The sequence below is a fragment of the Alosa pseudoharengus genome, unplaced genomic scaffold (genome assembly GCF_046254945.1).
Source record: "Alosa pseudoharengus isolate Yale_2024_CS ecotype anadromous, Long Island Sound unplaced genomic scaffold, YU_APseudo_1.1 YU_APseudo_1.1_scf_12, whole genome shotgun sequence".
Lineage (NCBI taxonomy): Eukaryota > Metazoa > Chordata > Actinopteri > Clupeiformes > Clupeidae > Alosa > Alosa pseudoharengus.
In genome coordinates this window covers 13,178,810-13,191,073 of record NW_027468587.1, presented here as the reverse complement: position 1 = coordinate 13,191,073, position 12,264 = coordinate 13,178,810, and the positions used below count along the sequence as shown (strand labels likewise).

The following is a 12,264-nucleotide window of genomic DNA, read 5'->3' as shown; positions in this document are numbered from 1 at the left end:
AAGCTGCACTGATAAGGGATGTATGCTTTAATATAGATTTTAGAAGCTAAGTGGTGCATTTAGGCCGAATGGCTGGGCGTGAAGGTGGGGGCGTCCTCCGTCATCGCATCACGAGAGAATGCCCTAGTTGAACATTCCAGCGCTACATGCATAATGTATTAGGGCCGAACGACGATAGAGCTGCGCTGCAGCTATGGCGGCGCCGTTAGCACACTTCGATGATGAGTGGCAGGATTTTAACGAATTTAAAACGGTGTCCGGAAAGGATCATCAGCTAGACAGGGTTAATCTGAACGTACAGGATGTCACGGGACTCTTAGAAGATTTCCCAGAGCTTGATAACGGTTTCTCTGGGGAAATCGGTAGTTTTAAATCGATGGAGGACCTGGTGAACGATTTCGACGAGAAGTTGACAGTGTGTTTCCAAAATTACAATACCAAGACGGAAAATATAGCACCCGTGAGGCCAATCACCGAGGAAACTATCCTGAAAAATGACGAGTAAGTATAGCGAAGGAACATGGGAAACTGTCCGATTGCGAATAGACTTTGACTTAGACTTACTCAGTTGACACAACTGCAATTACGAGGAAAGAGAGCTGCCTTGAACTGAAACATAGTTTGTATGGGGTTCCTACCAGGCTGCAATAAGACCCTTTGTAACACTGTAGCTGGAGTTACATTGTTATTAAAGCCGTGCCTAAAATAAGGCACCGCCTCCATCACATTTTTCCTTGGGGTCATGTTATCGCTATTATCGCTCGACATTTGAAATGAGAGCGAAAACGTAATGTTATCGTTGCCTCTAATCGTTCATTTGGTCTTTCATTAATTGTGACATGGATTTCGGAAACACCGCCGTTTGCGGTCAAATATAGCCTCCAAATTTGGAGCAGACGCACGCGCTATGGCACAGACTCAACAACAGCCTGGCTGGTTCATTTCTGTGCCATTCATCAGTGGTCACGTGGCTTCATGTCGACTTGGCAGCGAGGTTTGTTTATAGACAGCAACATGCAATTATATGAGTGATTCATAAAACATAGCACAATAAATACAACAGTAAATAAATGAAAAAATAGCCCTTGGAATTTTGCCCTAGGCCTATGATTTCAAACTTATATTCCTTTGTATTCCTCTCTAAAGTTCCTGGTAGGCTATCAGATTGTTTTTATAAGGCCGCTAGCCTACTACTTTTTTTGTGTAGTTTAAGATTGTTTATTTGAAGTGGGATGGGGCTGCTTTGACAGGGATGACAAGGGGGTGGCCATCAAGGTTGTGGTCTCCGCATAACACCAGCTGTCTACACTGCACAATATGACTTATACTGTTTATACTCCACTACCTGTCTATACTGTTCACATTGCATTTTTCGGCTTGCACTTCTGGTTAGATGCTAACTGCATTTTGTTGTCTCTGTACTTGTACTCTCTCTCTGTACTCTAATCTAATCTAATTTTAAAATGTATCTATCCCAGCTATTAAATACTGGTACAATTGGCCAGTGCTTGTATGAAGAAAATCTGAATCAAATACTTAAATAAAAAAAAAGTATTTGCAGTGATATGATGTACTTTAAGAAGGAACCTGCACATGACAAGAGCATTCCCTCTCCTTCAGGATTTGGAATGCTCTGACGGACAACTACGGGAACATCATGCCCGTGGACTGGACACAGTCTCGGACCCGCTCCCTCCATCTTCCCACACTCAACCTGGATGAAGAATCTGTGAGTATGCTGTGCCTACCTTAGCAAGCACACAGTCTTGGAATATATGCCTGCTTGCTTTTGCTCTAATTGCATTCATCTAATACACAGATCATTTGCAAATTCTGCACATATCTATTTCATAGTGTTGACCGTGAACAATGCTAGAATGTGGTCATATTGAAAATGTATTATGTATCACTGTTTATCTGTTTTTTTCTTTCTTTTATTGACTTGGTTGATTGATTGATGCCATAGGTTTGAAGTAATGTACAGATAATGTACAGATTTTGTTTTAAACCTATCTCTCTCTCTCTCTCTCTCTCTCTCTCTCTCTGTCTGTGTGTGTGTGTGTGTGTGTGTGTGTGTGTGTGTGTGTGTGTGTGTGTGTGTGTGTGTGTGTGTGTCAGAGAGTGGATAACGTGAACCTTGACCTGTCAGACGATGAGGAGCTGAGAGAGCAGATGGACATGCACTCCATCATCGTCTCCTGCATCCATGATGAGCCACTGTTCACTGCAGAACAGGTATTAATGCAGAACAACAAAGGCTCTGTATCCTTTGGAGATATTCAATTGTTTAAGAGTCAGTTATTGGTCCAAAATAATTTATCTTAATGATTTATGTTGACTTTGTGTGTGTGTATGTGTGTGTGTGTGTGTGTGTGTGTGTGTGTGTGTGTGTGTGTGTGTGTGTGTGTTTTAGGTTATTGAGGAGATAGAGGAGATGATGCAGGATTCTCTAGACCTGGATGCTGAGCAGCACCCGTCTCAGTCTGACCTGTCTCTGCTCTCTCTGGAATTACACAGATCCAGCACCAGCCACAGCTATGAGGAACGTGAGTACTCCTCAACTCCACTCCTACATGATTGGTTATCTCTCGTTACATCTCTCGTGTGTGTGTGTGTGTGTGTGTGTGTGTGTGTGTGTGTGTGTGTGTGTGTGTGTGTGTGTGTGTGTGTGTGTGTGTGTATGTGTGTGTGTGTGTGTGTGTGTGTATTCTCCTCTGTTGATGTTGTCTCATGTCTCTGTAGTCCGCAAGGTGTTTTTTCATGAATAGTTTTGGTACAGTTAACAGTGTTTACAGTGTCATCTAAGCTTTGTTGCCATCATCTGTCTTTCAACTGCTTTTGTCTACCTCACTTTCTGTAACTCTCTGTCAGATTTCTCTCTCCCCTCCTTCCCACTGTCTATCAATTTACTTCCTTGCTTTTTCTTTATCTCTCTCTCTCTCTCTCTCTCTCTCTCATTTGTGCATTAAAATTGAATCAGTGTTTGTCAGATGAGTGGATACCATTATAGCTCTCTCCCTCTCCGCCCAACCTCTCTCTCTCTCTCTCTCTCTCTCTCTCTCTCCGTGTGTGCTGTGCAGGAGTGCGGACGCTGTCCCTGTCAGAACTGACCGAGCTGCTGGAGGAGGTGGAGACGGCCATCCGGCGCTACTCAGAGGAGCTGGTCCTGCAGCTGGCGCTGCGCGACGAGCTGGACTTTGAGAAGGAGGTGAAGAACAGCTTCATCTCGGTGCTCATCGACGTGCAGAACCGGCAGAAGGAACACCGCGAGCTCCTGAGGAAGAAGAAAAAGCTAAAGGCCGGCGGAGGAGGCGTTGCGACACCGCCAGGCCGCGCTGACCGGACACTCGGACCGGGAACAGTGAGTCTGCACGCAAACGTGACGCGGCAAAATAAAACAAAACTGCCCAGGGGACACTGTGATTTAGGCCTCAGTAGTACACCATAAAGAAAAGGCCCAGTGCTTGTATATTGCTTGCCGTATGTCTTGTGAATGTTTCTCTGTCCTACCTATTTATGACTGTATAAATAAGCCAGAGACATGGTCAGGAACTGTGTTTGGTTTACGGTGCAGCTGCGTCTATTCTGGGGTCCTAATGCCTAATGCCTCTTCTTCCTTCTGTCTCTCCACCTTCGCACTCTTTGTTATAATGGTGAAATAAAGGGCTTTTGAATGTCAGTCGCTCTCTCTCTCTCTCTCTCTCTCTCTCTCTAATTCTCTCCCCCTCTCTCTCTCTAACCCCCCCCACTAGCTCTCTCTCTCCCTCCCCCTTTCTCTCTCTCTCTCTCTCCCCCTCTCTCCCTCTCTCTCTCTCCCTCCCCCTTATTCTCTCTCTCTCTCTCTCTTTCCCTTTTGCCATGTCCTTGACTCCTCTGGTTTCTGCTCTTGTCTCAGCGCTTCAGCATGGAGGGCATCTCTACTGCCATTCAAAATGGTTTCCGACAAACTTTTGGGACTGGGGGCGGGGAAAAACAGGTGGCTATCTCTTTCTATTTCCGTCATACCTTTCTGTCATTTCTTTTTCCTCACAATTAACAAAACAGTTTGTTTTGGTTCTTTACACGACGGATCTGTGTTTTTCTCTGCTGGTAGGCTCCCTGTTTATCTCCTGCTTTATGACCCTGTCTGTTTCCTTCTCAGTATCTGACCACCGTGATACCTTATGAGAGAAAAGGAGGCCCCCCATCAGTAGAAGACCTTCAGATTCTCACGAAAAGTGAGCATCCTTTAGCCTCTTTCGCTTTCTGTCAAATATCCTTATCAGTTATGCAGTTATTACTGTGATATGCATGGACTACAACAAGACCTTATTCAACATCTCTCTCTTTATGTGCAGTTCTTCAGGCCATGAGGGATGATAGCGACAAAGTGCCAAGTCTTCTAACAGACTACATCCTCAAAGGTAGGTCCATCTGATTTAAGAATCAAATCTGAGTGGACGATGACTGTATATTCTTATATGTGTGTTTTCCTTTGACACATGTATCAAGCCTTGAGCCTGTAATAAAAAGCAGCTTCTCATAGCTGTAACTGTTTGTATTGCTGGTTTAATGTAATACCTATTTGTGTTTGAGGCATCATTTAGCAGTTGACTCATGAAGAGTAAGTCCTGGCTGGCGAGGCTTGTGTCTTATGTGTTGCATTCCTCCTTCCTGCCTTTTATTTTCTTCTTCCCCCTTCCCTCTTTTTCTTCTTCTTCTTCTTCTGGCCATGTTGTCCATGCTAGCTTTGGTGTGAGCAGACGGACAGAGAGGTTTGTGGGACGCGTGGATGCAGTTTTCGTCCTTTCTGTGTGTGTGTGTGTGTGTGTGTGTGTGTGTGTGTGTGTGTGTGTTGCACCCATCTTGGTAGATTAGAGCACTCCTTCACTGCCACTCTGCTGTAGTGCATTCATAATGTCCCGCCTTCTGTGCTGTGTCACATCCTGTGACCGGTGTCATTTCCTGTCGCCACCATCACAACACCTATGATGGCTAAAGCACAGTCCTGGAAAAGCTAACTCACTTCCTTGCCACTGCTGATATTTTAGCAGTAGAGTATGCTTAGGATCCCACAGCTCATCCAACGGCCTCATATCCAGACTACCCCTTGCTTTTAGACTGACTGCCTGAGTTTGAAAAACATGGATTATAGAGTAGCAGACGCCATGTTTTATTGCGTTGCCTGAGATAAGCAAGACTTAGTCCTTGATGTGTCTTAAAATGTCCATGTGTCCATTTGAACTTATTGGTCCCTCACAGCTTGCCTGTCGTGTCCCCCCCACCCCACCCCCAAACACTCACTCACTCCCAACCTTTCCACCATGCTGATGCATTTATTATTGTTTTATGTGAAACTTCCCATTTCTGATACAGTAAGTTCATACATTTACATGTATTCATTTAGCAGACCACTTTTATCCAAAGTGAGGGTTATGTGCATTGCTCAAGGGCACAACGATGGAAGCCGGGAATTGAACCTATAACTTTTCAGGCTACTGCATGCTAGCCCAGCTCCTTAACCACTACGCTACCACCGCCCAGTATAATTTAATACATTGTTTATGAATCATTCAGTGGGTATATATAGCAAACAGTCAGGTGTTATTTGCTATTTTAGATTATTCACGGAAGTTTTCCACTCAGCTAACATCAAGGCACGCATCACAGAGAGATCTCTGCCTCATGGGCACACACACACATGCACATCATCAGACATACATCTAACACCTTCACAATTTCATTTGCCTATTCCAACTGGGCAGTCATGTTCTGGGTGCAGCTGTCTTTCTATTATTACAGAAATAGGCCATTGCATAACCCTCATTAGTCATGGAAGTATATTTGGAGTAATTTTTAGTGAAAAACAAAACACTTTTTTACTTTATAAGTTTGTTTACAGATTTAGGCATGAGCTTGTAGGTGATCCAAACATGTAGTGCTGATTGCGGATTCCAAGTATCAACTCCTACATGATTGGTTATCTCTCGTTATCTCTAGTGTAGTTGGGCTAAAGTCTGACTGCAGGGGTTTCCTAGTCCTACCTTTCACGTGTTTGCTCTTTACTTCTATTTTTCAGTGCTCTGTCCCACATAGAAGCAGACGCATTCTCACCAGTTCATCACAACGACACACTCTGGATTCAAAAATGGCAGGAAGGGTTTTTTTTTGTCACTGTGAATTTTGTAACATACAAACATTCTTTATTTATATATGCATGAGATTTTGCCTTTCCTTAAGGGTTTATTGTGTTTTTATTTTTGTTTGTCTTTTGCATGTTTACTACAGTGTACATACTGTACAGACTTGTCACTTGTCAAAATGTCGTTGTGGGTTGGAATTTTCTGCTTTTCATTTTGCACTAAGCATCCATAATATTAATGCCCATATTTGGGCATTTACAACATGAGTCAAGGCTTTTAGATCATAGTCTCACAGTATCCCACAGTACAATGCATGTATGTTTGCAAACAACTAAGTACAACTTTGGGTATATTGTGGGTGAGAACAATAATGTCAAGAGGAGTATGAATGAGTATGAGGAGTTAGAACTAGTTGTGATGGGCTAAAAATGTGGCCATTGATTGAAACAGGAAAGTGCATCGGCAGTTGTGTTTAGATTGAGGCTTACGCACGTCAGTGACAGACATCAGTCGTGGTCCAACACCAAAGTTTTAACTGGTTGTTTTTGGAAGCTTAACATAGTGTCCTACTATATGGCCACGTGAGGCTGTGTTAGCCTTGCTGCAGGTATTTAGAAGACAGTCATGTTACTTAGTGATTGTATGCATTAGTCCAAACTGTAATGATTGTTTTGTATACCTCAGAGAGATACAGGCAGCATTCGCCAATCATTTATGGTATGATAAATATAATTTCAAACTCTTTGAGGATCTTACGTGAAGAGTTAATGTCTGCTGTTACGAGACCAGCCTTTATGTGGCATAGGAACCATACAGTTTGATTTATTTGAAGTTGTATTTTATTGATTGCATTTTCCTGATGATCCTACTGCAGATGTGGAAATCATTCAATTAACTACTATGTGAAAACATGTTATAAAAAATGTAATATATATTTCATTAACAAAATATGGATTTTAAAATTCAGACTTAGCACTGTAAAAAATGTATTATAAGATATTCTCACAGAAGTTGCTTGCAACCGATGTTATGTGTAGACTATAGGAAGAATGTAGAGGGTTGAAACCGAAGTAGCTTAGTGTGGAATAGATATGATTCTGATCCGATCAACCATCTGAATCACAGCATAGAATCAGAACTGATCCGAATCCTTTCCTATCAGTTGCTGTGCAGAGTAGGCCTTTACGCACTGAGTCTGTATATTTTAATAGGACCTCACCTTATAACAATCATGTTTGCAAACAGACTGCAAAACTTTCCGGAACAGGTCACATTTCCTGCATTTTTTGCATCTGTATAATGTCAGTGAAGGAAGTTACCTACTGCAATATTATGTATTTGATAGAACGGGGGGAAAAAACACCTGCAAAATTGCAGATTTCTTTGTGCAAATAAGGCCGTGATACTGAACAGGTTTATTTTTAGATGCTGTATTACCATCCCACAGTCTGAACATCAGGCAGTCTAAATCAGATCCCATGGTTCTCCATATGGTCTAGGTCTTCGGGGTGTTGCAGTTCCAATCCTAAGGATTGAATGTTGATTTGGTAGTATGATAAAGGTTAAATTAAATTATTAATTACCCTACATACAGAAACATACCCGGTCCTTCGTCTTCACAGAGGGCAGCTGGGACATTAGGGAATGCCTACGGGAATGTACAGAATGTTACAGAATATATGTGTGTATAGGATGCATATCTATATGCTCACTTGATGTGCATCGTCCCTTTTGTGTGTCTCACACCGCAGATTGCGAACTGAGATTAAATCATGTTGTGGTTAAATAACTAAGCCACCAAAACCTGTCAAAATATGCAGTATCAGGCCGAGAGATTACGATCTTCTGAAAGTGATTATCTTTGTGACACTAAAGCTAAACTAGCTCAATATTCTGGTAGCAATAACAAACAAAAGAGGCTCCAAGGGAAACAATAACTACCTGAACCCTCCTTAGCTGCGTTATCAGTTGGGGACATTTTGGACTAACCTGACTCTCGCCAGATGAATTTCGTTCCGCTTAGCTCCGCCTAGCATCACTCACATCCATCTGGGACCTCTATCATTGAGAGTGATTTCTGCACCCGATTTTATGGTACAGCCAATCAGGACGCAGGGCGGGAGTTTCATAGAAGTGACATAGCGTAAAAGCGACTGTTATCAGCGTCACGGGTTGGCTTCGATGTGAGTGGTTGAAGTAGCACGTCAATAGATGACGGACAAGTGGCTTATTCAATCATATGCAAGCATTTTTTGATTAGGCCCAGCCTTCTGAAGCAACAATCCAATGGATTGGTCCCAGATGGATGAGTGGAGCTAGGCGGAACGAAATTCATCTGGCGAGAGTCAGGTTAATTTTGGACAGGCTCGAGGAATAAACCAGTACAGAACCGTCCAGAAACTTGGAGGGAGGGATGGACTTCTACTGTGTCTGAGCCCGTCAACACTGAGCAAGAAATGCTAACACTACTTACTGCAGCTTTAACTGTATCTCATTCCCGGTAATTGGATGAGGTGATGGTCTGGGTAGCGTTGCATAGGAAAAAAGTGTCGCTGCATAATTACCATAGTTCTTGCTAGAGAGACTATCATTTTGAGCACACTCTCTTTTTGGTGGTGATTGCTCAACGACACTTTCAGGAAACACCTGACTGACGTCCTGACTGGGTCAAATCAGCTGAGTCAGGGCTCTGTATCAGTAATGGAGGGCCAGTTTCCAGTACATGGGATTAATACATGGGCCTAGTCCTAAAATCTTTTCATTGAAGTTTTCCTTTAATTTAAGACGAGTCTTGATCCATCTATGGGAAACTACCCTCATAGTTAGGTTAGATACAGCCAGTTTGACAGCATTATCTCAGGCATGTGGTGCACTTATGTCTTTCGGTGTCATTTTTATTTATATTTTTATTCGATGGTGTCAAACCTGTTGTCTCCCTGTTTCCTTAATATCCTTGTTTACACTGTTCTTTTAAGGTTTATGTACTTGCTAAACAGTTTGAACTTTTTGTTGCATTTTCAGTGTAAAACCAAAATATTATTTCAACTGAATTGCAATTAAAACTATTTCTCTGACCTTCTTGGAGTTATTGTTATTTTTCTGGTGCTTTTCATCTGTCCCTGCTAGTGACCATAAGACTGTACGTATTATCCCTTACATGGAAAACGGGCTTATTACAAAAATTGCATTGAAGTGATCTCTCACATGATAGAAATTAAAGGAACCATATGAAAGATTGTGGCCAAAACTGGTACTGCAATCACTTTCAAATTACTGTAGAGCGGTGTATCCCCCTCCCCTCTGACTCAAGGTTGCCAATTCGGATGCCAAAACACTACTGACTTCATGATTAGTAGATAGGTGGAGGGTGGCGCATCAGGCCAAAACACAACATCATCAGTTGAGGGCTGCAACTTCACTTTTTAAATGACAATATCCTGGCCGGACTACTGTTGTCAGTGATATAAGCATTTGAAATTAACATGATTTCTTAAAGGAACCGTATGTAAGATTGTGGCCAAAACGGGTACTACAATCACTTTCAAATTACTGTAGAGCGGTGTATCCCCTTCCCCTCCCCTCTGACTGGCAGAGTTGGCAACCGGATGACGAAACACTACTGACTTTGTGATTAGTAGATAGGTGGAGGGTGGCGCATTAGGCCAAAACACAACATGACAACATCAACATCAGTTGAGGGCTGCAACTTCACTTTTTAAATGACAATATCCTGGCCAGACTACTATTGTCAGTGATAAGTATTTGAAATGAACATGATTTCTTAATGTCTATAGTGACATATCAGGGCAATTTTATGATTAATTGAAATACAATTTTTACATACGGTTCCTTTAATGTCTAGTGTAGGGATCGACCGATATATCGGGCCGATATTTGCGTTTTTTACATGTATCGGCATCAGCCGATAAGCGCCTGCGTTCGCCGATAGTTTTTTTCCCCGCATTATTTACATACAGGCGTCCACAGGCAGCTCTGTGTTGCTGGAGACTCTGCAATTCACGTGCAGACTGCCCCTCCCCCACGAACAGAGCTGAAAGCCTGCTCTTCAAGACAACAGTAAACTTTAAACTTTCAAAGCATCTTTTAACTGTTTGACTTAGCTTAAATATTGCCATACACTTTGAAGGTGGAAGCAAGTTTGTGGGTCCAAGTGGAAAATGCGAATGATATAGGTAGCCTACTTTATTTAATGCTAATGCCTCGTTTATAAAACTGCTTGCCATTGTATTTAGGTAGCTGCAAATAGCTAAGTTGTAGGCTAGGCTATCCATATGCATGCGGTAGCTAGCTGTTACAAACACTGACCATATGATTAATGCCAACTGTAACTGGCGTTGATAGGCCTGTATGGGAGCATGTGATTCCTCCGTTGAATAATAATTATGATGAAAGTTTGTCAGTTTTTGTTTCCTTTTTTTGTATGTTTATTTTGCTGCGTGGGTGGATATGATTATATTTTGTCCTTGGGTTGGTTTTGTTTAATTTATCGTTTGGTTGTATTTCATGAGCCGTGTATGTCATGTGACCTTGAATAAACTTATGACCTGGAAGCGTTAGGGTCAGGACTTCTGAAATGAGTTTGTGTGCACTGCGTTTGCAACGCTCCAGAGATTCTACCGCTGGTACAAGGCGTACACGGTAATTGCCTGAATTTATTGTATTTTCTTTATACATTAATGTATGTTTTCTTGCTTAATATTAATGCATGGTATGTGTTTTGTTGTTGTTGTCTGCCAGTTTTCACGGTGCTCATGACGAGCAAAGAAAATAAAGAGTCATGACATCAGTATGAAGCGTGGACCAAGTTTTATTGACACCAGCAGTAGCTACAGTGAAAACGTCGCCTCTGACCAAGGATTGCTGTGTTCCTGTGGCGATTGTCGGCGAAACCTTGGCTTGTCGTCACCCTTCTACGTCCTCCTTCCCGGTCGACCGTGCAGCTGTTCACCACGATAGGCCTTCGTGTGCAGTCGGCTCGCCCCAAGAAGAAACTGAATTGCGTGGGCGCGCCTTTTCGGTGGACTAATGGACATTTCATCTTCGCGTCTTCAGCGCACGGCTCCGCGCATCGTGTTGGACAATTGAGGACTCGCTTTGTTCCTGCCGTGGGCTACAGCTACTCGACGGACTCTCATCTGCCGTGTCACAGGTCGTATACTACGTTCTTATGAAATGCTACCTTGGTTGATGTGATTAGAAACGCTTTAAGAGGCAACAGACACTTTTCTCGTCATATCTACCTTGCCAATGCCTTGTTTACAGTTTGTAAGGGGAATTTGAAACTTTATCCTTGTTTCAAATGTCATGATTGTGTGAAGAGCGGTTTTAATGAAAATATGGGTTTATGAGCATTGTACTGCCATTTAACCACTGTTTGTATGTTTTAAATTAACCCTTTGTGTTACAAAATGTCTAATCAAAACGAAGCAGAGGCAGGTGATGGTATGTTAAAAGAAACTGAAGTAGTCTTTATAGAGCAAACAAAGTGTGATATTTGTGGTCAAAACAAAGAGGTTGTTGAATTTAACGGTGAAAATGTAGAGAATGCCATTAGACATTTTTCATGTACGTCATGCACAGAAAAGCCAGAGGTCAAAGTGAAAGGTCCTAGTGTTGCCATTCAGACAAGCGAAATTAGAAAGTCTTCCCGTGAGAGACATTTCACGCCAAAGATGCAAGAACTAAAAGAGCAAGAGCTCTCCCAGAAAGAAAAAAGATTTCAGTCTGCCTATGAAAAATGGAAAGTCAAAGTCAGAGAAGTAAGATCGGAGTTGAAGACTCTGTGCACTGAGTCAATCTTATTTCAGATGATGGATGAATTGGAGAAGCGAGAGGGTGAACTGAGAGAATTATATGATGACATACGGCATATCATGGCACCAAGTCAAGAAATTAGGAGAAAAATTGATGCATGCGTAGCAGTAACTAAAGACCTGTTGAAGTTAATGGGGGTGCGCTTAACTGAAGATGACATGGACTTTGATGCTAAGGCAGAGAAGGCAAGGTTGTGTTTGCTGCTTGACAATGAATATGCACGATCAATATATGGATCTACTGTCTCTAAAGTCACAAACCATAGCCGGCACTCTGGCCATGCCTCTGAAGCCGGAGGTGTTGCAGC

At 42.4% G+C, this 12,264-nt stretch overlaps 1 protein-coding gene across 2 annotated transcripts; it reads left to right on the top strand.

The window, feature by feature from the left end:
* The first annotated feature begins 175 nt into the window (after positions 1-175).
* On the top strand, positions 176-9,196 carry fez2a (fasciculation and elongation protein zeta 2a). Of its 2 annotated transcripts, XM_076280161.1 has the most exons (9): positions 176-501; positions 1,621-1,729; positions 2,119-2,235; positions 2,414-2,546; positions 3,081-3,361; positions 3,896-3,976; positions 4,142-4,217; positions 4,338-4,403; positions 6,059-9,196. In XM_076280161.1, exons 1-9 carry the CDS (start codon positions 194-196, stop codon positions 6,073-6,075), a joined length of 1,188 nt encoding a protein of 395 aa, XP_076136276.1. In that variant the 5' UTR covers positions 176-193; the 3' UTR covers positions 6,076-9,196. The 2 variants fall into 2 exon arrangements, with proteins under 2 accessions (XP_076136276.1, XP_076136277.1); XM_076280162.1 differs by lacking the exon at positions 3,896-3,976.
* Positions 9,197-12,264: the final 3,068 nt, after the last annotated feature.